This window comes from Perna viridis, chromosome 14 (assembly GCF_037379345.1).
Source record: "Perna viridis isolate PV_CMFRI_1.1 ecotype Kerala chromosome 14, ASM3737934v1, whole genome shotgun sequence".
Lineage (NCBI taxonomy): Eukaryota > Metazoa > Mollusca > Bivalvia > Mytilida > Mytilidae > Perna > Perna viridis.
Genome location: NC_142458.1, coordinates 27,271,335 through 27,298,902, shown reverse-complemented (window position 1 = coordinate 27,298,902; position 27,568 = coordinate 27,271,335). Strand labels below are relative to the sequence as shown.

At 31.9% G+C, this 27,568-nt stretch overlaps 1 protein-coding gene across 7 annotated transcripts in view; it reads right to left on the bottom strand.

Moving 5' to 3' along the window:
* Positions 1–27,568, bottom strand: part of LOC148598840 (prolyl 4-hydroxylase subunit alpha-1-like) — a 59,823-nt gene that overhangs the window by 9,736 nt on the left and 22,519 nt on the right. For 2 of the 7 annotated variants that reach the window (XM_088560897.1, XM_088560893.1), the window contains exons 2-6: positions 6,898–7,064; positions 6,077–6,414; positions 5,017–5,068; positions 4,533–4,666; positions 4,044–4,208 (exon numbers count right to left, since the gene is read on the bottom strand). In XM_088560897.1, coding sequence (XP_088417023.1) covers positions 4,044–4,208; positions 4,533–4,666; positions 5,017–5,068; positions 6,077–6,414; positions 6,898–7,064 — 856 coding nt within the window. Of the gene's footprint in view, positions 1–45; positions 117–3,635; positions 3,707–4,043; positions 4,209–4,532; positions 4,667–5,016; positions 5,069–6,076; positions 6,415–6,897; positions 7,065–11,024; positions 11,081–16,820; positions 16,840–27,568 lie in introns of those variants that run through there. The other 5 variants (XM_088560894.1, XM_088560895.1, XM_088560899.1 and 2 more) reach the window with 5 other exon arrangements.

The following is a 27,568-nucleotide window of genomic DNA, read 5'->3' as shown; positions in this document are numbered from 1 at the left end:
CGACCATCGGTTTGCTTTACACAAGTTTTACCATATATGACTCACGTCTGACTAACTCTGTAGTTGTCATCAAATTCTTTGGATTGGTCATCAGTTAAAATTGTTGACCTTGAGTACTAAAGAGAAAACCGGGGAGATAAGTTCTATATAATGGAATCCATTGTTCTCATAAGGTGTACGATAATACATATGCATTAGGCAGTACTACACATGAAACACGCATGCGCTCCAGGTGAAACGAAACAAACACAAAATGATGAGGATAATAGTTATAAACCATGTTTGAAAACTTATTTGTATGTATATTTTCGAGGGAAGAAAATGAGTTACACTTGATTCAGTTTGGCAACAAATTGTTGTTGCAATGTGTTTTTTCATAACAAAGGATACGATTATACTGACATTACTGCCAGAAAGACCAATAAAGTGATGAAAATAGTTTATAAATTTCAATTTAAAGAGACAGACAGAAATTTTGTAATATCTTATTTATAAATTTGTGTTAGTTGGGATTCATCTCAAATCTTCTCTTCCTTGCATTTCCACGAATTATGGTGGTACTACGGGACATGGTACTATTTTTATTCTTTAAAACGTCATGTTGGAAGTCCAGTTCGTGGGCATTGAAATAGACACACACAAAAAAGCCACAGTCACAAAATGATATGTAATTGATGAAGCATCATAAAAGAACGACAAGAAAACTTGTCAGCCAACGCATAATATAAATTCATTGTGAGGAATTTAAATTTAGACATTTTCAATACCACAATAAACTTAAGAACGCATCATACTACAGATATCAAACTTGATATAAATGACCATGCATTAATGTATTCAACGCAGTGTTTTGTCATGTATACAACATAACAGATCCTAGATGATTTATGACATGTTTTCTAGATATATTGCAAAATAATGCTGATGAGTAATCGGCCTCCTGCTGAATATAATTGGATAGTAGTATGAAATAACACACCATAGTAGCATCTTATTGCACTAACATTCAATATAACTGCGCTGAAGTGCTGTTAACTACCTCTTTAAGTCATGTTTAATTTTAACCAAAAACATATAAGAAAGAGCGTAGTGCCTGCAATGTCAACTTTTGCAGGTGTTACAAAACAGAAGTTATGTTTTTTTCGTTTTATAGTTTTAAAATCAACATTGTATTAGTTTCATTTCTATGTTTGGTTAAAGGTGTGTAGTGACATTAATACGCAATAAAACTTGTTTACCACGTGTTTAATTCATTTTACATTCCTAATTGAAAATTGGACAAATATAAACATTGTAATGCAAGCAGTTTTACACATAAACAGTCCTTTAATTAAAGTTTGATTTAACATTTTGGAAAAATATAATGAACTGAATGTGAATAATTTTTAACCCTTTCATTGTGTTGTACATTTTAAGCAGCACTCCACATAAGAATCATGCAAAATGTGATTCATGGTTGAAAAGCCTACATATTTGTATTTTTGATATTTTGTTTAACATGTCATAGTTAACAGAAAGTAACAGGTGGTTTTTCATATTACCCATGTTCATAAGAGAATGCACTATAGATTTCAAAATTAAGGGAGATAACTCTGTAAATGACACTCGAGTACCAGAGAATCTATTGGATTATCAATGTTGATTATCTCCTAAGAGCAGGCAGATTGTAATGAATAATTACACATTTCACAATATAGACCCATAAAACAACTTAATTACAAAAATAAAAAATGTAGCCTTTTTGGGGTATATCATATTTTTCAGATTTTGCATGATTCTTACAAAGACAGCTACTTAAAGTGTTCATTGTTGTATGTTTATTAATAAAATCCATTATTGTGATCGCTAAGTTGGTTGTCCAACACAACCAACATTCATCATTCATAAAATATAGAACGTTACTAGTTTCAAGAGAGAACAAAAAAAAAAAGCGTCTTTACAAAGAAAAATGCAATTAGTGGTATACGCATATATATATTCCTACACTTGTAGTACGTATAACGACACTACATTTGTTTTGTCTTTATGGTCGCGCAAGGGAACCATTTCTAAAACAATGTCTTTCAATTGTTTCTGAAATAAACCTTAAAAAACAGAAATGTCTCATAATATTGTTATTATGTCTCAATGTTTATACTTCAGTTCTCAACCTGTTCTTTTAATAAAATATGAAAATTTGGTTTTGAAAATAGATTGGGTAAAGGAAACGATAGCTAGCTTTACTTAAATTGTTGTCAATGTTGAATTAAGATCAAAGAAGAGTTGTCAAATATTCCACAGAATGTTGAACAATCAACAGCAACCGTAAATGGTAAACAAGGCGCTGCGCAATGACATTATGTGATAACGAATTTTCGAACGTTCAATCTTATTCCATTTAATGGATTCAGAATAGTTGCGGCTTAGCTGATGCTTTTCATTCTATATGTTCATTGGAATGACTTTCTATGTTTTTACCTCTGGCAGCTTGATTACTGCATATATCCCGATTTTAAAGCGTGGAATAAAATACATTAGACATTTAACATCACTGTTTTACTGCAGATATTGCACAAAATTCGGCAAATTAGAGGGCACTTTTTGAAAAAAACATGTACAGTTTACCTACATTGTTTATACCATAAGACTGGTAATTATACAATAAATTATTTATGATGTTATCATAACAAAATACAACTCAAGCACAAAACCTTTGAATTGTTTGTTTTCACATTGTACGTTTAGGTTTAGCACCAGGCGTAAGTATACACATGTGTACTATGAAAGTGACGTTAATAGAAAACAGAATCTTTCATTGAGACGTTTGACGCACTACAGATGAATTACAAATCCGAAATAACAATAAATATTGTCAATCGTTCTTTTTTTAGTTGATTTTAATTTATTTGGATGTCAGGCGCTCGAGTTTCTCTGAAGGTGTTTCATTGAGATTAACTGGATTCCAATAATACTAACGACAGAGATTTACCGATGTTTATTCTAATGAAGACTTCGATGTTCAGTCATTTTGAATATAAATATGTCAAAGCAAGACGCATGATAATTCATAATGAAGACCCTTTTTGCTTTTATCATAAATGGAATTATCTTTTGGAACCTTTTACAAACGTCTAAATTTCGTTGGATTCATACAAAACTGTGTGAGTTTGAATAGACAACAAAAAGATGTCAAAACATCAAAACGCCTGCGCGAAGACTGAAACAAAAATTGATAAAAAAAAAATAAACGAGAAAAGAAAATATGACAAAACAAATAAAAACTAAATACATAAATAAAGCTACTAGAATCAACCAAACGGCAACCATTTTAAGGAAAACGGAAAAAGAGGATGTTTGCTTTTCAAATTTTCATAAATTTTTTATCCTCTTCTTTGATGTATTTGGATGTTAACTAAACGAAATACTGCCTACTGTGGGTAAGCATGATACGCCGATACTTTCCTACAGAAAGTTCACGTGTAATGAAGCAATGTCAAAACGTATGCGCTTGATTAAAATGCTACCCTGGCTTAACGTGCTTTCGACATGAGCACATGCGTAATACCAAAATGTTTATATTCTAAACAAAACAGCAAACATCCTTAGCACTATAAGCTGCCACGTCCAATCTAGGGGTGTCCACAGTGTATACTTACGTCTGGCTTATACGCTGGTTATCCGGCGCAGGAGTACTGCGACCGCCAATCATAACGGTCGATCGAGCGAACTACGAGCAAAAGTTAACAACACTCTTTATCTTTGCGTACAATGGAAAGATTTTTTACTGTAGAATAATATTTATAATACCAATTTTTCATTGACTCGACTCTGTATTCAGTTACTGTTTTCAATCGAAATACTTATCTACGATAGTTACGATGCAGTGATCAACATATGGTCGTAGATTTTCGTTGTGAGACCTGTAGTACGCACAGAAATAGTCAGGATATTTCATCAATAATTATACCATGGGATTACAGTACCATTTGAGCAAAATTGTATTTAAACGACATTGCAAATGATTAGTTAGTTAAAAACACTTTTCAATTTATAAGAGTACTCACCCTTTCACTTCCCCCTGCTTTGAGGACATCGGCTTCTTTTTCTGAGATCACATCGTGAAATAGGGCTACGGGTGGGTTAATATTTACTACTTCTACTTTCCCTTTATAAAAGGGAATAGATGTGTTACGTAAGTAACAATAGAGCTTTGATAATTCAGTAATATTCTAAAACAAAAACAAAAAAAATATGGAAAGGCATCACCTACAAATGTATATGTGGTGATTAAAATACAAATGTAAAACTTAAAAAAAGGCATTTTAACCAGGAACCAAATAAAAGCAATAGAAACTACTGTACCATTTTCTAAATTACGTTTTGATAATGTTAATAACTCAACAATCTGAAAAGTTCACAATGTAAACAGTCGTACTTAAAGTAACGTTATGATCATGGTACACTATTATTGTTTTTAAATCCGTAAGAACAATAGCATTACTGTTTTCCCTGGACCTTGAGCCAAAATTGTAACTTGAAAGATGACAGCTTACTTTTTTATTTTCTCTACAGAGCTGTTTATATCCATCGTCATACTCTTCAGAAGCTAGTGGAAGTTCTTGTCGTTCCGCTGTAGCGTTGGAGTGGTTTTTGTAAAAATTGTAGTCTGCGTCGATATCAGCAAATCCTGTATAATTAATGGTGATGCACACATATATTTATCGTAATTTGAATTGAAGATTTTTTTTAAATTAAACCTTGTTAATTCAATTGGTCCACTGTAAACAAGCAATAATACAGGAGTCGTTTTTCTAATGAAATAAATTTGGACGACTTCCTCTTAAATGTACTTTATAATAAAGTCCACACAATAAAAATTATTCATGATCGATGAGTGAAAGTAAGACGCATAGTGATAACATGAAATTCTCGCCACTAAACACATGTAAGATGATCAGTATTCAAAATAATCAGCACGATATGACTTCACCAATAGTTTTTTCATTCAAGTAAATATATATCGACCTATTTAATTACCAAGATTTGTCATATCCTTCAGAGTTTCAGCTGCACGTGCCATCATACCAGCCTGTTGACAAAAAGATAAACGTTTCATTACTTATATTATTCAAGTATCTCCTGTTTGTGAGTACTCAAACGTCAGGCGTGCAAAGCTTCTGAAACAAACAGTGCTGACATGTACTCACATCAAATAAATATAATTAACGTTAACTATTAAATGACTATGGTACAGAAAATTCGTAATTAATTACAAACCTTAGTGTCGATACCGCTGCTGGCGGACCTGAGGTTCCCGAGGGTCTTCATCAACCCATTAGTCAGACTTGTCTGACCCCGAATTATATCATATTTTATCTATCTTATTTATGAAATCTTGCAGTATTCCAAATTTTAAAATACTTAAAACTCCGAGGCTTCATTCCTTACATTGCGGGCGTTTCTAGAAAAACAGGGGACGCTTACCCTACCGGTGCACCTAGTCCATGCTCCCAGTGTTTAGTGGAGTCCGAGTTGCTCATTTTCTGTTGTTACTTTGTATGTATTATTTTAGTTGCTTTATGTTCTTTGTTGTGTATGTCTGTTTTCCATGTCTGATCTTTGTCCCTGGATTACATTCTTTTGATTACCGCTAGAACCTTGGTTCCTTTGATTACTTTTGCATATGATAGAACTTTTCGTTGATGAATTTGGCTTCCTATTCCGATAGTTTTGGTTTTGAGTACTTCTTGTATACAACTAATTTTTTGGTTATGACCTTCCTACATATTTAATTTCAATGCTGCTGATGAGATGTTTTCTCCTTGAAACATATGCACAGCATAACGAAATTGACAATATATGAAATTAATATTTTTTTAATATTTATTCGAATAGCTAACATGAAATAAAATAAACTTGGTACTTCTTCAAAAAATTTCCTGAAAATTTGTTTTGTCCAGTTCATTGAATCAATCTTTTGAAACAATAAATGTGAATTGTGAAGTTAAATCAATGCACAAAAACATTTATAAGAGAATACACTCATGGAATTTGTATAGCAGTCAAATGCTTATATGATAAACATTTATTACATTACCTGGGTATATATAGCACCCAACATTCTTAATATAGATACGATATTGATGCCCTCATCTTGATACGATATATACGGCATTCTTCGTAACAGTGCTTCACACCACAGCTTCGCCTCATGCAACATACGGTAGTCAGCTGCTATCTTAATAATTTTTAATATCTGAGATGGGGTCATAGGAGCAACACTCTCCCCGTACAATATGCCGTTTATAGCATCGTCAATGTTGAAATAATAAAATGTCCGTAACCTGACAAGTGCTTCAGCGGCAGCTTTTATGTCATATTCTGTTGGCCATAGTCCTATTGCAGTCGTAACGATTTGGTATGTTGTATTCAGATCTGAAAAAAAAGAGATAAAAACGTCTTACTATAAATTTATTTCTGTTAGATTTTTAATGTGTTTACATGCTACCAAATGGTCAGGGCTGTTGATTGTTTTATTGTATGACTTTAATTAGATTTCGCAGTTGCAAAATGTTCATCACGTTTTTGCATATTTTTGTCGTTCAAACGTTTAGTAAGTACGTCTACAATAAGTACAACCTTATATAAGAAAATAAAACATAATAAGTACTTTTAAATGGCGAATCAAGTGGTGACTGAAACTACCGAAGCATTTGAATTTGAACAAATGAAAGGTATGACAACGATAAATCGAATTGGATATTTTGAAAGGCTAAATATGACGATGATAGTGCTTTTTCCACATGGTTTGCAAAAACTATAGAAATATAGCAGTTCTGTGCATGATTGAACTTAAACGCAATTAAACACTGAAAATAATACATGTCCGCCGCTTATCTACTTAACATACATACGTACATAATGCTGATTCGTCTTTTTCACAATGTTCACACAGAATATTACTGTATACTACTGGCCATTTATACACAAAGCGTCCGATCATATGGTAAGAATTCAGTGGATTCTCTGCGTATCTTTCAATCTTACAGCTCTGTTGAACCGCTGGCTCTAAATCGTTCATTAATCTGTTAAAGACAACAATGAAAATAGAAATAATACTGATCACAATGATAATAATGATAAAATCATATGTATTTTAACTTTCTATTAGTTGAAATATGAATACTGTAAAAAGATGGATATTCGGTCTCAAACAAATTCTGATATAAATTTAATGTTTGTTTTTTCACTATTAAAATGCAGGCACAAAATTGCCTATGGCTAAATATAACTCGCAGTTTATAACTTAAAGAAAATTATATTGTATTGATGTAAATAATTCAAAAGTTTAATGTATACTAACACACTGAAAATGAAAATATCGATTGATTCATAGATGCGCCTAAATTCAATCATATCCACATGATAGGACCTTAATCTTTTAATAATTAGACCAGCATGGCAGGAAAATAGGACTATCTGGGATAGAATAGTCAAGAATAGTGTGGATATATTTTTAAGGATTTATTCAAAAATTTGTTTCATTGTCTGGATACTTAAAATGTGTGGGACTGAACTACGGTCACATGGGGATAACTTTTTTTACAACATCTTTTCGAATAGAAAAGTACACTGAAGAGGGAATACTTGGAAGTTGATTGATATTAACATTTTATAATTTCTTACAGTTTTTTTAACCCCGTGCAGGTGTGGGTGTTAAAAGAATAGACCTGCAGCAGCGCTAAGCTTGTCGTAAAAGGCGACTTAATAGTGTTCAGAACCCTAGTCGGGGGCTAGGGAGCTCTGCCGACAGAGCAACTGGGATGTGTGCCCCAGGTGGTGGAATGGGGTACCCCTGGCGTGTTACATGCTGGGGTTGTCAGGCTATAATACGGAAAACCTGACTGCAAACCATACTGGTGCACCGTGTTGGGAAAGATGCCACATTCCACGCACGTTAAAAAACCCTACTGTGGTATTCTTCCGGAGTAGGAACCATAGGGCTCCGCCACAGGAGGCTAAATTGCCCGACCCTACCCACCTCTCCCTATTTCCAGTGGCAATCAAAATTTGTCGACCCCATTGTCCTTGTGTCCCATCCCTTTTTCATTTCATCATCATTTCATGTTCATTTGATCATCAATTTCATGTTCATCGTCTGAATATAGCTGAAATATTGCTGCTCGGACGTTAAACCCCAACGAACAAACAAACAATAATCTATACATTTTAACGATACATTTGTAGAGAAAGTCTGTTCGTACTAGGTTTTTGTTCAGATAATAATTCTTCATGGTACAAAGTAACTGCTGATATGAACGTTTACATGCTAATGTGATCGAAATCTATCACAATTTGGATTTAAATTCAGAAGACATTGAAGCATTAGCAGTTTACTGATTTCAGAATTCTTATCTTAGCTTTAAAATAAACCAATATGACTTATATTATCATCAATTTCATGTTCATCGTCTGAATAAAGCTGAAATATTGCTGCTTGCAATAAACCCCGTTAAACCCCAACAAACAAACAAAAACAAACTTATTTTTTCTACTTAACGATGAAAATGAATGGCGATTGTTCAGATGCATAGTATCAAATCATATGTACATTGTAAGGGGATGTGGTGGATAAGGGACAATTTCAAAAATTATAGGACAAAACACAACCATATTTTTTTTTAAATGCAACTAACACAGAACATGTGGCATGGCACATATTATGAATGAAAAAAGGTTGTAGCAATGTATTGTGTATTTTAATATATTTATACGAGAATATATTTATATGAAGAAACATATACGAAGAAAATATTTCACAGTAATAGCTTTGTGCAACAATGAAGTAACATGGAATTGAGAACTTCCATTTTACAAATATCGAAATGAAATAAAAAGGCAATATAAGATTACTTATTGAAATGCAACTCAAAAGAATCGAACGCATAGTACATTATAATCATAATTCAACATAGTATCATATGTCACTATCAAAGATTATATTCTGGAAGTTCATACTGCAATTAGCATATGCCAAAAAATATCTTTTGACATTTTATGACCCCATTTTCTTAATACAGTTAATATTTTTACAACTTTTACTACAGTTAATATTTTACAACTATTTTCATTCTATTGGATTGCACGAAGCCCAGTTCTATAATAAATGAGGCATAACATCTATGTTTTAAGTGATTATTGATATCATTAAGTGTATTGAATGAAATACGATCAATCCTGTCTAAGCTACCATCTGTAGAAAACAATAAACTTTCTCCATTTTCTATTGTAATTTGTTGTGTATTCTATCAATCTAATCTTTATATATGGACCGCTTGTGGCCTTGAATTTTCTCCCTATTAAAGGTGAAGTAAAACTATACCTTTTTTAATACCACGAGTAGATGGAGAAGTTTGTTTGTTTGTTGGGGTTTAACGTCCGAGCAGCAATATTTCAGCTATATTCAGACAATGAACTTGAAATGGATGATAAAATGAACATGAAATAAAAAAAAAGGATGGGACAAAAGGACAATAGGGTCGACAAACTTTGATTGTCACTGGAAAAAGGAGGGATGGGTAAGGTCGGGCAATTTAGCCTCCTGTGGCGGATCGCAAAGGTTCCTACTCCTATCGAATACTACAGTAGGGTTCTTTAACGTGCGAGGAACGTGGCATCTTTCCCAACACGGTGCACCACTATGGTTTGCGGTCAGGTTTTCCGTATTATAGCCTGACAACCCCAGCATGTAACACGCCAGGGGTACCCCATTCCACCACCTGGGGCACACATCCCAGTTGCTCTGTCGGCAGAGCGCCTAGTCCCCGGCTAGGTTTCTGAGCACTATTTAGTCGCCTTATACGAAAAGCTTAGTGCTGCTGCAGGCCTATTCTTTTAACACCCGGACCTGCACGGGGCTAGGTGGAGAAGATATTGATTAATAAGTGTCCTCTGAAATCGGGCAATTAATTGTTATGTCCTCGGTATCATTTATCTATTATTTCATTTTGAACATTTTATTTGTTTATTTCGTTTTTACCTTCGTTTGGTATTGACTTTTCGTTTTGTATTTTTATTTTGAGGTAGATTATCTATTCATGTTAGGGAACACGATATATGACATCTTTCGTTTTAATTTCAAATCTTATATCGTCCTTCATACATTTAGTGAACCCTGTATACAATATTCTGATTATGATTAGTGTAGGATTGTGAGCAAAATATTAAAGTTTAGAGGTCACCATCGTTATCGAATTAGGAAGTCTTCAAGTATATATTGTTTATGTATACTGTAAACATTATCTGTACATCTATCAATTTTCAAATTTGTCACTTCAAATACGAATTTGATATGGATAATTATTAGTTTCAAAAAATTAAAAGATCGTATTTTGTTTGGAATGATATGAGCTGTCAAAAACGGATGAAAAATGAACACCATGCCCCAGGAACACTACTCTTATTATGTCCGTGTCATCGAAGATGTTTTATAAAACACTGTTGGCTATTATAGAATGTAACTCGAAAGGTATCAGTATATCACATTATTACTTGGACAAAACGAAATTTGCTTTAAGTAAGATCGTTGTACACAGCATTGTATTTTAAAAGTAAACAAAACATGGTGAAATGATATCATGTCAAGAGTTCAGCCGTTTCAATGGAAAAAGAAAATGTGTGAAATATCAAAACTGATTTTCTAAAAATGACCTTCAGCACATCAAATATGCAGGACTGGATTTCCAAAAAACTTGTACGCGTTTTAGTACATTGTTATATGTATGGACTAATCTTGATTATGGTATTAGTTTGTTATTCCAATTATTGTTTTTTTTTTAAATAAAATACCAATAAAAGTTTTACATCTTACGTATGATTCTTCAGCCATGAAGTATAAATTGACATATTATGTACATATTTATGCATTTCATTATGTATAAAAAACAAATAAAACTATAATTTTTACATCATGAGGCATTTACCCTACGATCATATTACAACGTTTTAAACGTTTTATTGTATACTTAGATAAAAGCCAGATATACCATTTTTACGAAGGAGAATCCCAACTACTTCAATATTAGTAACTGTCGACTTGATCCTTTAAAAATAAAAATATAAAAAAAATTAGAAATACTGTAAGGCCATGATTGCACGGACATAAGACTGAGTAGAAAAATAATTTACAGCCATGGTTGCAGATATATTGTTCAGTGTAAAGACACAAAGACAAGGTGGAAAAGACAAAGCGAGAAACAATAAAAGGAAAACACATAAAATGCAGGTTAAAATGCAGCCTTGACGTGATTAATTTGGTACACAAAGAAAAGGTGTTCTTGTAGGGTTATCGCCCTCAACTTTGATATTGAAAACAGAATTTATTTTGACTTCTCGGATTAACACCAGTACTAGACTTATACTTTCCTTATATGTACAGCAATATACCAGGGTTTACAAAAATTCAATATGACTTCTCGGGAGTTATTGTTTGAAACAATTTACTTATATACTTAAAGTTATCCAAGCCTCGTAGGAGAAATGTTGTCATATTAAAAAAAACAATTATGATTTTTTCATAAATTGTTTCATTTTTAATGAGAACGTCAGACACAACCAAACTTAAGTAAACTTAGAATGCAAACCTATGAGAGCTGTGATAATTTCACAATTTTAATAACTATAAACTATGCATTTCCGAAACTCAAACGTTCATTTTCAATAAAGATAAAGTACAAAAAAATCAAGATCAACAGGTTTGGTGTCAAAACTTGTATTATTAGAATAGTTGAGGATACAAGGACGACCTTCACATGATCTGTATTGATATTAATGAAACCTTTATATATAAGCCATCGAATACTGGTTACTTTTGTGCTTCTTATTCCTCAATCTTTATATTTTCATAAGACATTTAATAAAATTCAAATAGTGCAAGCTGCGTAGCAAAGGTCGTGCCGTAGAAAAAAAAAACACGTACGTAAGGTTGACGATCTTACTTGTATTTAGTAATTAATAAGTGTTCATTTTATGTATCAGTGTTTCTAAAAATCAGGCGGGAGGTGATTCAGTTTTATTTCTTGTTCAGAAACAGTAACTGATCACAGAACAAGTCTTAGTTTTGCATTTTGTTATTACGCTTTTGAGATGATAAAAATTATATAGATTGCACATAAAATTTGCACTTTGCAAAAGTTGTCGTTCCTGCTTTTGCTTCATTTGGTTGATTTTAGTGAGAGATTAATGTATAATTTTATAAAAAGTGCAGATCCAAATGCAGAAAAGATCGTTGATATGTAAAGGTATAACATATGTAGACTAAAATATGCATTGTTTGTTTGGTTTTTGTTTTACCATGAATCACTTTACCATTGGTAATGTCTGAATTACATGTGAACGGTACTTAAAAGCTGTGTTGTAAGGGTGTATATGTTGACACAACTCATATTTGTTTACTTTGATTTAACAAAATGTAAGTAAAAAAAACAACTCGGGTTTCAATAAATGATAAGAGTAGCTATCAAGTTATCTGTAGCTGTTCTCTTTAACTTTTTACAAGTAAAGAATTCCTATTATTGAAACTTCTTTTGCCACTTGAGCGCTTTGACAAAATCATTACAATCACGCTTGCAACAATGCATCTTCTTTGGCAATGTGATGACTTTATATTTGTCCAGTGATTATTTAACTGATTTATGTAAATTAAAAATAGACAGTAATCTACAGCAAACAACTGCACTTTCTAATATGTGAAATTTTGTTTGATATGGTATATTGAAGTTTCTCGGCACAAATTGCACAATCAATTTTAAATATGACTAAGAAATAACCGAGCAATACACACCTTTAAAAAGTAAAAAGGAACTACATACAAATAAAATACAAATGAAACACAAAACATACTCGTCAGGGCAAAAAGTATTGAAAAGAAGACTGAAAACTGGCTATCCACACTACAGAGACAAGGCGCCCATCAAAATTGATCTGCGATTTGCAATCTTCGATATAAAGAGAATGGGGTACTTACACGAACTACTCATATTATTTAAAAACAGAATGCATATACGTTATACTGTGTAGTGCAACGAGATTATTTAAGGATTACTAGTATTCTTAATGTTTGACAAAGAAATACGAAAATGACAAAATTCTGGGCAGTTTATGCTACATGCACCACAAAGCGGTTTAGTTTAAACAAATTTTATTCAGAAACAGTTTGATTACAATAAATTACAAAACATAATAGTAATAAGACAAGGATTCGGAAACAAGCATAGCTTATACTAAGTCCGTCGTCTCCTTATAAGAATGACAATTTGGTTAGCACATATGTTCTATTGCACGCTGACATGTTGAAGAATATGATATGTGGCGAGGAGAAAATAAAGTATTTAGAAAAAAAAGATGAAATGCATTAATATGTAATTGATTACAGTTAGGTGTTCACAAACCGTTTACTGTCCAATATATACTTTTGCACATTTGTAAATATATATATATATATTTCGTTCTAAAGTTAGAGCATCTGATGCATGAAGCAAAATTTTGGGAGTTAACGGGATTGGTAAATCTAACGACAATATGTATGTCTGGTTTCAGTGAAGAAGATAATGGGCTGACGTTTCAGATTGACCGCATGTACAATATGGGTTATCGACAAGATTTCGCGCAAATAAATGAGCATTCAAAAAACTACTATCCATGCGTAATCGTGCATGAAGCACCTGACCGATTCTAATCCCGATATAGAAGTATGTTGAGCATTTTACCTTTTGAACTTTTAAATAGTTCTTAAATCTTTTTTGAACGACGCCGTATTACGAATGCCGAGAGGCAAAGTGTTCCATAATTGACACTTGAAGGTAAAAAGTAACCATAATAGATATAGTTCCCGTACGTATTTCGGCCACGTTGTTGGAAGCGGTTTATAAAGAAACGTTTTTTGCACAAAAGTGATTATACAATCTTAACTTGCTAAAATTTGCAAAAAGACATTATGGTTATATTCCAATCGAATAAAAAATAATATTTAATCGTAATCAAAACGAGAGTGGACCAATCAAAGCCAATGACGTCACATTACCAAGTTACTCTGTACAAAATACTGTAAACGTTTTAATTTTCGCGGTTGCTAATTTTCGTGTATTCTGACAAGTGACTATATTCGTGGGTATAATTTTTTGCAGTTCAAAAAACAGTATAAGTGTTACGTAGTGTTAAACAATATTTCGCAAGTACTTTTTTTCGCGCTTTTCAGTCCAGCAAAAAAGACGTTCACACCGAAAATTAATACATTTACTGTTATTCATTTTTCCAAAAGAGAGTCAGCCAATCATTAGGCATATTACAAATTAAATTATAATTTTACAAGAGTGGGTCAGTTTTTGTCATATATATACCATAAATTATATGTCACTTACTTCAAATATGTTTTGATACAATTATTTGTTAAATTGAAAAAAGTTGATGAATGTATATTTAATCAAGGATAAAAAAAAAGCTTATAATCTTACCACAAAAACATAACGTTCAGAAATAAATCGTTTGGAAATGTTTTATATTGGAGTTGTTTTCTACGGATGATTCAACATAACATTAAATTGTGTAATTGTCCATAGCACGATAACTGTTAAATTATCAGAAAAGATTAAACAGGCATACCATTGCTTAAAGTTTATCTCTGCTTTATGAATCTTTAATCTTGATATCCTTTTACGACTATAAGATAATGACTTTGTAAACTCAAAAGAAAACAAATTACTTTTACCACATTTGGAAACAAATCAAAGACAGAACACTTTCAATAAAGGTCGTGACACTTTAGTCTTTTAAAGTCAATGACTGGAAAATTTATGTGAATTCGAACCGATGGCTTGTCGAAACACGATTAAAGGATATAACTGGAGACCGTTATATTTAAATCGCCACTCACTCTCTAATAGGGATGAAGTGTTTAGCATAGTAACGATAATCTACTTAACATAAACGTATAATTAGGAGACATATTTGTGGATAGTAAATCAGATGTCATATAGTCATTTAATGATACTGAACTATACCTTTCTTTAAAATATTTCATTTGTATCATTGAAACAGCTCTTTAATTGTTTTTAACTTCGTTCTTCTAACATACATCTTTATATAGTAATATCATTGACTTTAGACATTTCGCTGTGACTGTTATTCAGGTTGTTCGCCCATTAGTTCATATTGTGTAAAGTAATTCAAAAATACAGTTAGTTTTATAATGGTTCTGGTCATAATATATTTCTATTTTTTTTTTGTCAATTAGAAACAATAGAATTCCTTTACGTTTATACAGACTTTATCGCTTAAGCTTTTTTTTAAGTATAATAAAACCTATATTTACAAGGCAAATCAATAATTACATACAAGGAGATTGGAATGGAAGCACCTTTTTTTTCTATTACAACCAGTCTATGTGCAAACATAAAAGAGAGTTTAAGATGCACATGAACATTTTTGTTAAAATTCTAGCGCCCACAATTTTGGAAGCTCTATCCATTAGGTTAATTTACCCCCTCATTGTGAATATATTCCAGTATTTCTACGAATTGTTCTAAAACGCATCTTTATAATTGTTATAAAACCGGTTTTGTTTTTGAGTGGATCGCTGCTAAAAAATAACATCCGGACCAATCTTATTGTCGTCACAATTATGCAAAAAAAAAATATATATATACTGTTTTACCGCATATTTGAAAGAAATATATAATTTATCACTTTAATTACGCACCCGGGCTGATTTACTAGTTATTGATCTGTCGTCAATGGGAACGTCATAGAAAAAACTATAATATGCCATAATACGGAAAACCTGACCGCAAACAGTGATGCACCATGTTGGGAAAGATGCCACGTTCCTCGCATGTTAAAGAACTCCACTGTGGTATTTCTCCCGGAGTGGGAACCATAGGGTTCGGTACACAGGAGGCTAAATTGCCATACCTTTCCCACTTCTTCCTATTTCTAGTGGCAATTAAAATTTGTCGACCCCTTTATCCTTGTGTCCCATACCAGTTTTCATTTCATTATCATTTCGTGTTCATTTTATCATCAACTTCATGTTCATCGCCTAAATATAGCTGAAATATTGCTGCTCGGGCGTTAAACCCCAACAATCAATCAATCAATCTGATTAAAAATAAAATAATTTGTTATTAAATGAAAAAAAAAAACCGTTCACAAAAATGACTTTAAATAGTCATCAAGAGTTGGATTGTAACGATTTAAATATATCCATATCAGCCCTTGATAATGCTATTTCGTGTTGATAAATAGGCCTATATGAAAAATGATAGTTTAATACATGGTCTAGATCTGTTTAAAATTGCCCTTCTCAACAGACCGAGATCTGCGCGAGGGACGATATTGATGGGGCTGAATTAACAAGCGCAATACTAAAATAAATTATTAACCGATTTTTCTTTTGAATCAAAAATCATTTAAGGTTAGTGAAAAATTGTTGGACTATTCCGTTGTAATGTTACAATTGCTTTTAATTTTTATCGGTGCTTATATCTATTTTGCTTTCAATTATGACAGCAAATGGTTTTTCCATTGTTTTTACTGCTTAATATTCACAATCCCGTGCTTCTGTCGCCATACTGAAAACAAACTGCAGTTTCAAATGTAAATGCTACATCAAATCGACTGTGACGTCACAGAAACAAAATAACGTTTCCAACCGTTGTAATTTCAATAAACCATATTTGGTATAATTTTGTGTCAATTAATGCAATAATGCTTTATCAAAGAAATAGTAATTTTGGCTTGTTTTAAGTGTCTATGATATTTAATTTCAAATGATAACAATACCTTACCTTAAGCTACTCAATCAAAATACCATAACAAGATAATAACAAATATATGTCAAAACCACAAATCGTAACTTAACGTCACAAATATAACTCTGTCAAAAAACACTTAACACATCTTACCGAATATAGATATGACTAATAAGACAAACAACACTATTAAATTGTTTATGCTTTATGTCAGCTCTATTATCTTATCAAAACCCAATATCAATTACATGCATGTAAGTCTTAAACAATGAATTATTTTCAGTGTAAGTCTCTAGTAGAATCAGGCAGTGACTTGGAGATGGTAGAAAATAACTTTTTATTGTGACAGTGTTCATTTGTACTACACAATTCAAAATTTCCAATTTATTTCTTTTAAAAGGAATTCATTGCTTTGCTCTATAATTTGATATTTTAGAGCAAATTGGTATTTTTTTTTAAAATGCATGCTTATATTTTAAAGGGCAGATCGTTATCTTTAATAACAGCACTGCATATATTTTACCCATTCCTCCTCACCCTTACCTATCATTGTACAATAAGGACCTTATTTTCTTCGTTATGATGAGACATTGAAATAAGATGACTAATGTGTCATAATTACTCATTGTGAAGCACCCACGTCACAAAGTTTAAAATGTAAATACTAGTTTTATACAAGCACAAAAACCTAGCTGGAGTTTTGTTGCAATCTTTGTTGTTTTAGTGTTAGAGTCTGGTCAAAAGCATGAACGATATTTTATAGCACATGTAAATGCAATGTCAAAGGCAGTTTAAAACGATATTCTCACTGCAAATAATGTTGGAACATAAGTCTGAATAATTAAAACAAAGAGTTTTTGAATGATGTATGAATAAAACAAATATAATTGTCAAAAATACCAGGTCTAAAATCATTGTAACGTAGTGAGCTACTACAGCATACGAAGTCTGTTTTTTTTCATTCATTTAATGTACGCGTTTAATTTTCGATCGTATTTCTTAGCATAGTGGCGTTTGTCTTCGACATATTTAAACATGTGAAAAGTCTTAAACATCTTCTCTGAAACTGTGTTTCAATGTTGGCATGAGTATATTTTTGAGGTCGGTAAATTGCACTAAAAATGCATTCAAATATTGGATGTCTGACAAAAAAAAACAAAACAAAACAAAAAGTACAGCTTCCATGTTAAATCATATGGATTTAACCACTTGCTACAAGGTATATCTAAAAATATAAGAGTAATAGATAGGGGAAATAAATATTGACTTTTTTATTAAATTTCGATTTCAAACATTAAATGTGAATAAATTCACTTTAGGTGTCTTAGAATCTTTCGTATATCATTTGAAATGTAAAGGATTCTCAATTGGTACTTAATAAAATCAAACTGTGTTGTGAAGGTTAAGACAGAAAAAAAAAGATGAATAAATTCTCACATTAATATTAACAAAAACTATAAAATCTCTCTCTCTCTCTTTTTTTTTTTTTGTTTTGTTTTGTTTTGTTTTGTTTTTTGTTTGTTTGTTTGTTTAGTTTACTTTAATTGCTATAACAGTAACATTGCTATGCATAACAAATATTGGTAAAATAAATTACTAATGGTGATTGACCTCTAGGTTATGAAAAGTCGTAAAGTGCATCTTACAACCTACAGCCGACATAAATGTAATTCTTACCAGTAAATAAAACTAAAGATACATCTTATTCAAAGATATAAAAGGTTTTAAAATTTTCAAGTGATGAATTAACTTAACTCGTAAAGACTTTTTGTATCAAATAAATATATATACATATATATAAATTCAGAAATGCAGACATGTGGCGAAGTGTTTGGTGGTTTACAGCGATTTCTTTTGATACTAAATAACGCAATAAAAATATAAAAAACCGTCATAACTTCAGTGTATTTTTACGTGTATAACAAAGTTCCATTTTGTATTAAGGAAGTGTGAGTCATGCATGTATCACAAAACTTCATGCACCGTGTGATGAAGTATTTAATGGCATAAAAGGATTCATTTTAGTACTCAATAACACAATAAAACCACAATGGGCCACCATACGTTAGCTTTTTTTACATAAATAACCATGTAGGAATACGGAATAAGAAATTGTGGGTCTTAAATGTATCACAAATTGAAATGCAAACATGTGAGACTATCAACAAACATACAGAAGCACCAACAGTAGGAGAATAATTCAGAAACATCGAAATCCAGGTATATGGCCTAATCATTGGTACAAGAAAAAGGCACATTAAGAATTTAACACGTTCGGCTGTGCAAGGGTCTCAAAAACCTGAGGGTAAGATTTTATCGTTCTCTAACGAGGTTATAAAGCAAACAAAATAAAATAAAATTCGATAAAAAAGTAGAAAATAATAAAACATGACGTCACACAAAATAAAATGTAGCCCTTAAAATGTAAACTTCCACAAAAATATTCCGCGAGTAACATCCGCTGCTGCAGGGAATTAGAATATCTTGCTCCGCCTACAACACCCTTGAGTATAATACCAAAAGCGCGTGGCTTCAATGATGTTGTTCTCCGACATACTTTTTTAGGTACATAAATAGGTCGTACCCAAACAGTAGAGCAACATCAGGTGCATTATCACTAAAAATAACAAAGTTTCATTGTGTAAATAATATTTTAAGGTTATTATGAAAGAGTAATCAAGGAAACAAAGGTTATAGTGGTAATCAAAAGAATGTAATCCAGAGACAAAGACCCGGCATGGAAAACAGACATACACAACAAAGAACATACAGTAACTAAAATCATACATACAAAGTAACAAAAGCAAATGAGCAACTCGAACTCCACTAAAAACCGTAAGCATGGACCAGGTGCACCGGTAGTGTAAGCGTCCTCTGCTTTTCTAGAAACACCCGCCGAGTTGCTCGTAAAAATTATCTGACTGAAAGGCAAACTGTATTCAACTGCACAAAGAAAAGTTTAAAAAGAGGGAATTTCATATAACAATTGGTAACATCAAGGCAAAAAGCGTCAGGTTGGAAACAGCTGCAACGATCCTGACTTGGTACAGGCAAGTCCGATGAAAATATTGGGCCGAAAATTAAAATACCACCCTAAAAAAATAAAACAGGGGACAATTCAATATGTGACAGCTAAACCGTTGATCTTAAATTAAAAAATATATACACAAATAACTGACCTAACAACCTGAACTCATTTAAAGATTGTTAAAAGAAATGAAATGTGTCGCTGTTCAATATTGACACCCTTAAGCGGTGGTACTGTGAACAAAACGTTGAAATAACACAGTGAATGTTGGTATAAAAGGATTCCTATCGATACTTAAAAACACAATACAAGCATGAGTACAACCATAACTTGAGTTTATTTTTAAAACCACAAACGCATAGTGAAAAAATTAAAGGTACAGCAATGGAAAGTGTTGAAGTGACAATAACCTTTAAAAACTATAACAAAATAGAAACAAACTTGGGCCCGTAAATGAACAGTGAGAAAAAAATTCCCACTCCAGAAGTCTCCTTCGACTTGTATCTGAAACGAATAAATCACACACGGAAAAATGCGTTTTACTAAATCATGCCGAAATCTCACCATTCGGACTTAATTTTTTTTTTCATGAGTTAATTCTTGTGTCATACACATATATTTTAGTTTTAAGTCAGTTCTAATATTTTATTGTTACGTGTCAGTCCTTGTAAGAATCAGTCAATGGGTGAAACATGGTAAGAAAAAACCACCATTTTGATAGCTAAATTTGACTATTTTCAACATTAGAATCAAGGAAAACAGACAGGATTTTCCATATCATGCTGGACCACTGAGTTACAATTTCATTGAAATGGACTGAAATTAAACATTTCAAAGCAGATAACTCTGTCAAAAAACCTCATTTTTATAAGATTATATTGAAAAATTTCTGAGAAAATCCAATGATGCAGAGATCAACTAATTGTCTTTTTAAATAGAGAAAGCATCTTTGAGTGATATTCTATCGTCAGATCGGTGGGATTTTGACATTTGACATGCATGTTGATGATTTTCTGTCCATTTTGCTTGATTCTTACAACCACTTACACCTAAAGGGAATATTTGGATATCATAGACAGCCATATAGGCGTGAGAATATCTACAGGAAATTGTCACACCTGGCTATATGGCCAAGCAGACTAAGCATAAAGGATTTGTACAGATGTGTCTTTCGTCATTCACAATGTAATAGTATTGAGATAACAGTGGTTGACTATTGATACATTTTTAAATGCAAAAAATGACATGATATATAACAATTCATAGTCTATGACTCTTTCAAGCACAAAATGTCTCATGAAAACTCTTGTATACCACTAACCTACAAAGATATGAAATGGCCATATCAGCGCTCATTGAGTGAGTAAGTTAAAAATATACTACGTCAACAGTTTTTTGCGTTGCTTTAAGCAAAGTATGATTCTTCAAATAAAATTTTGGAGACATATTATGTGTCCATTTCAAGGCCACGCAAAAAGTGTTGAATTCATGTGTTGTCTTATTTAACACAAGTTTTGTTTTGATGTGTAAAACCAACGTGTGTATAGCAATGCCTGTTTGCCGTAAGATCGATAAATTATGTATTAAATGCTAAAAAGTATTACAGGAAACGATATGAGTGTTTAAAAAGCATATTTCACATCGAAGAAACATTTAGACTGTACATCTGTACAAGGTCATTACAGCCATAGTTGTCACCAATGGTGATAAAATGTATTACAATCTTAAAAAAATACCATTCATTTTCATTATACATACTAAGCCATCTTTAACTCTAAAGTTCTTATCATGATCAATGAAACAAGACTGTATTATAATTCTTGTGTTTATTAATCAAAAACTGCTTTAAAACGTCTAGGAACCTCTATATCTGGTTCGTTACATAGATGAAGATAAATGTTTATTCTATAGACTCAGCATATTGTGGTTTTGTCGTCTATTTGTTGTTAACGTTGTAGTACCTATTTTGATTTGTTTTTGTTTTTTTGTTTTTGTACATTTCAAGTGTGTGTGTGTTTGTGTGTGTATGTGTCACAAACAATTTAAATGCATAAATTCAATCGTTATTTTATGACTGTATTGAAGAAAACAAGTATACTATTTTTTTTATAATTGTGACATTTGTTTTTTTTTATATTTGTTTATATTTTTTCACAATGTAAAACACAAGAAAATGAGAACAAAACAAAAACGTATAAATGAAAAACATCATATGTTTTAATCTATTTCAACAGTTCTGGTAACGAGTGCTTTCTGTATACAATTAAAGTTTGTATTTAAATATGTACACTTGTCGAAATATGCAATGAATATAATTGGTATTTTTTTTTATTTTATAAGAAACGCATGATTTTCCCAAATTATAAAGTCGCAAATCAGACAACAAGTGACATTCAATATGTTTTACATCATGCATGGGAAAACATATTTATTGTATACAAATCTATTAATATGTAATCAAGGGAACCAATATTTGTACAGGAATCAACAAAACTACAATCCAAGGACAAAGACAAGACAATGAAGACAGAAACGCACAATAAAGAACACGAAATACCCCAAATACCACGTACAAAGAAGAAAAAGCAGATGTACTACTCGAACGCTACCAAAAACTTTGTGCATAGACCAAGTGTACCAGTAAGGTAAGCGTTCTCTGCTTTCCTAGAAACCCCCGTTGGGTTTCTTGAGCGTGTTTGATTTTAAAGAACTGAATGACAAACAGAGCAGCTCAGATTATGTTTAAATTTTAAGTAATATGTTCATGTCATAAACAGTTGAACGCCTACATCGATAATATGTCGTATAATCAAACTATTAAAGTTGGCAATGAAATTCTGTCTAACTAATAACACAAAAGATGCATTTGAAAAGGTTTATAATATTTTTTATTTTTTCAGACATTTTTCCTACAAATTCAACCATCCCAGCTGACGATTAATTGAACTATAATAAAGTCAGATTTAATGCATTCACTAGAAAATTATAAAATTATACATAAAGGAGAAGTAAACGCCAACGTTATGAACGACTTGAATCCTTGGACACATACAGTAATGATAATGCAAGATTTGATAACAAAATAATGAAATAATGTTGCTCTTTAAAAGTAATGTTCATGTCGGAGAAATTGAGCACACAGGGAAAACATGACGAATTAGTGAACTAATGGTAGCTGCCTAAGTGTCTTAACTTCAATGTTTCGTTTCCGAATTTTACAACCTTCATTAGGAACGGGGGAATAATTAGAAAGTATAATAACCAAATGTATATAAAATTAATTATCAGATACAATGTGCTAAGCTTACTAAAGGATTTCCCCTCTTCAAACCTTAGTTAAAATATGGTCAAAATAGAAACAAAATCGTCAAACAAGAAGTTGGTGTCGCCTCAATCGGAGGCTAAATCAACGATAGGGCATAACTTTTAAAGACTTATATAAAGTGGCTGTGATAAATATTGACAAGAAATTTGTTTTAAGCTGTGGCTGCATCAACGGGTGGATGGATGGAAAAACTGTTACATGACAACAACAACAACAACAGAAAGCAAGCAAATAAATCATCAAACAACACACACACACACACACACACACAAAAACACCACCAAACAGAAAAAAAAATTGCTCGACAACACATGAATTATCAATTCAAAATCATTGTAAACAATTAATTGGGTAAATCAAGACGATATCCTTCTTAAATCGTTCTGTTTGGATATACAATTTGCAAGTTACAAGTAAAAGTAAATAGACACTTCATGATGTAATGTAGGCTAAAACAGAATTTGATATAAAATTTCACAGCATTAAAATTTTATGCATCAAAACATGTATTTCAAAATCTACTTTAAAACAGGGTTTAAACTTATAAAATAAATCATGATAATATATTCTGACGTATTTTCTATTATGCAACTATTGTCGTATTATCTATTATGAATATCATTCATCGTATAAGATACGAAATTTAATGATTGTGGTGAGATCTTTGTTACATGTACACATTAGGACGACACCATGTTTTAATGCATTGAAAGTACGTTGTATTAGGTACTTCACTCTCTATTAAATTTCAGATATACTACATTGTACTTATCCATATTATAATATTTTGTTCAGGCTTACCAAATTTCTACTCTTTTGTTTGATTGCAAGTCAATAACGTCTGAAAACATGGATGACAGTGAATGAGTCGTCGAAATATTAACTTTTTTTTTATATTTGACAATTTTACTGCACCAAAAATTTTGATTCCCTTTTCTTTCATTTCTTGTTTAAGAAATAAAGACGAAATCTGAAACAAAATCTGTAATCAATTTCGTTTGAAATTTCTGTACCATAGCGGTACCAGCTGCTCCGGTGGTGTAACATCTATTTTGCCAGATTTATTTTGGACTTGACATGATTATAAATCGGATTAGTGTTCGGTAATTATGTCGTTAACCTTATTTGAAACAACAAAGTAAGTTAGAAAAATCGCAGTATACATTTAACGAAGAACTACATTTGCTTAATATGTATTTCCTTACTATTACGATAATGTGTACAAAATATGTCGATGTCGACATTAGTAACAGTTTATAATATCCGGCATCTGCTACAAATAAGCCGATGAAAATGATCACTGGTAAGGCGCAGCACAGGTTAGAAATATTGCGAAAAAGTAGGAAAGGTTATCGTGGCATCAATGAAAAAATAAACGAATAATTATGAAATTAAATGTGACGCATAAATTACCATTTTTCTTCTAATGGATGACATAAGATATGTAGCTTTCTATCGTTGTTTTTGTAATATTGAAACTTAATATACAACTTTCACAATGGTGCAAACAGCTGGATTTTACTAAAATAAAATATTGAAGGCAAATATCGTTATCTCGAAAGTTTGGATAGTACAATATTTTACTGTCAATCATTTTTACTGGGATTAAAACAGTCGTTTAACTTACTGTTAACTTTGGTTTGAATTTTGATAAGAATTATTCTAACAAGAACGCTCCGGTAACACTGTCAATCGAGACAAATGAACGTGAACAGATCGATATTGTCAATCAAGTATTGCAGTTTAATCGTGAACAAATGATGTTAAGGATTGTGAATAAAAACTAGGTAGATCATACAGAAAATCGGTCACATTTTACTAATATTGTATTTTAGTAATGCTAACAAAAATAAGAATGTCTGTCAAAAGGATGTTTTATACACTAAACTTCTCACTTTTAGCCAACGTCCGAAATCGTACAGATTCGGTAAAGGCATGTGACATCCGAGCTAGATCGTACACAAAAAACAATGTAAACTGATCACGTATTTTAAATAATTCCAATCAAAATACGTCGTTTCTTGGTTATCAGCTTATCACATATTCATTCTTGACCCTGCCATTTTAATAACAAGTTTTAAATGTCAATTTATTTAAACCAATTTCATTAATTGGACAAAATAACTTTTTTTTAAAATCGTAAAGGAGGAGGCAAGGAAAATTGTAGATCGCGAATATAAAAGTGAACCAATTTCTAAACATTTTGTCAGTTTTAAAGCATGCCTTTTGCTTATCTAAACCGGATTACATTTATTAAGTACCAGTCCAAATAAGTTTCAGGCACTGCTAGTGGTAAAGTGATTCATGGTGAAGAAAAAACCCACAAAACAAAAGATCTTCTCAGTCTACATATGCTATAATTTAACTTAACAACAATCTTTTCTGCATACAGACCTGTACTAAAAAAACATACATACATTCCCCACTAAAACCAACCAAATGAAACCAAATCAAGAACGATAACTCTTGCAATGTGCCAATTTCATGTACAATCTATATAATTTCTATCTCAAAAGCGCGAGATCCAAATGAAAACTAAGACTAGTTTTGTGATCAGTAACTTTTTCTGAACAAAACATAAAAGTGAATTCGGTGGGTTTTTTGACATGCATGAATCTCCTTCCTCTGTCTCATTTTGAGGAAGATTGCTACTTAAATGAATATAAAAATGACTGTAGAACTCTTACAAAAATATTGCTGCTTAGTGTCATCCTGACACACTAATTTATTTAACGAACGTTTTTGAATGTTTTATTTTGTATAGTTTCCTATAAAATGAAAAAATACATACAAGTAATAATTCCCTACGTCGGACATGCGCAAAAATGGCGCTGGGTTAAAGTACTTTAACGTGATTTCAATCCTTCCCCTTTTAAATCTGGCGATTGAGAAATACACAACACTTCCCTCTACAGACAAAAAGCTTCTTTTGTCATTTGTTGCTAGAAATAATATCCAATCAATTAAATAGTATTGCTATAAAGATTTGCAGAACGCGGTTAATGACATACGAGTACAACACCACGTGTTTTGTTTTTGTGATTATAACTTCATAAAAATGTTAAGTACCTCTGCGAAAAAAGAACTATATATCCTAGCGTTGGCATGCGATTATACAGACACGAAAAAAAATGTTTTCATTTGGGGACCTACGAACTTAAACTAGAGCTTAAGTTTTATATACTGCAAAAAATACTCATCCACACATATTGATTCATTAACAATCTAAGCAAATACAATACTTGACTTATAACATGCAAAATGTATACAAATTAAGCAAGACTGATCCTTGTGGTAACATATGTAAAGACGACTTAAGTATCAGTCCGTATAAAATTCAGGCACAGTAAGCCACGCTTTTTTGGACTACATATGCTATATTTTAACATTACAACAATCCTTTCTTTGTACAGATCTATATTTTTGAGAAATTTATACATTCATCTCCCACTAGAATCATCTAAATGAAGCAAAATTAAGTGCCAATTTCATGTACACATAATACAATTTTCATTTTAAAAGCGCAACAACCAAATGAAAAACCAAGGCTTGTTATGTAACTGTTTCTCAATAAGAAGTAACAGTGAAATCAATTGGTTTTTGAAATACATGAATCGCATCCCGTTTGATTTTATACAGACTACTACATAAAGCCTTACGAGTCTATATTACAATGAGGATGACATAAGTTTATGTATCGTAATTTTTAAAATTCTGTTGCATGTAGGTTAAAACGACTTCTAAAATTAAAAACCAAACGGTATGTATGTAGAAAGTATAAATCGTATGTAACAGAAAGAAACCGATGCACTTGTCGAAATTCACAACTTTGCCAGCCTGGAATCGAACCCATGATATATGGTACGATTGTGCTAAAGGAGTACGCCACTAGCGTAGCCGATAAGGGGATTAAATCTACTACCTATAAGTATGTGAAGACCCAGGAGAGTCTATTACGAAAAAACCAGTTCTAATCTAGACATTAATGACAAGGAGAAGTTATAGTAAACAATTTTTTAACAAAACAATATTGACATATTTTTCTATGTTATCTATAACAAAAGCTTCTCCATTTCAAAGACATTTAGGAGAAGTGAGCACTAACAACAAAGAGAAGTGTTTGCCTGTTTCCCTCTCTAAATTAGGCCCACTCATCAACAAATTTAAATTCGAACTCTGCACGTAACACTCATTTGTTTTTATGGTTGTGATTTTCAATATTTCATCGGTCCTCTGGTTGATTTACCATTTATGGATTTAATAAGGTAGACCAAGAGTAGGGGACCTAATTTTTAAAATCAGTGGTATGTTTGTATCACATTCAATTTTACTAAAGCCTATCAAGCTTTCATTTGAAACTGATTGAAATCAGTCAAAATTAATTTGATGCTTACATGAGATTGATGTAATGCTGCATACAAACGTTCCAAT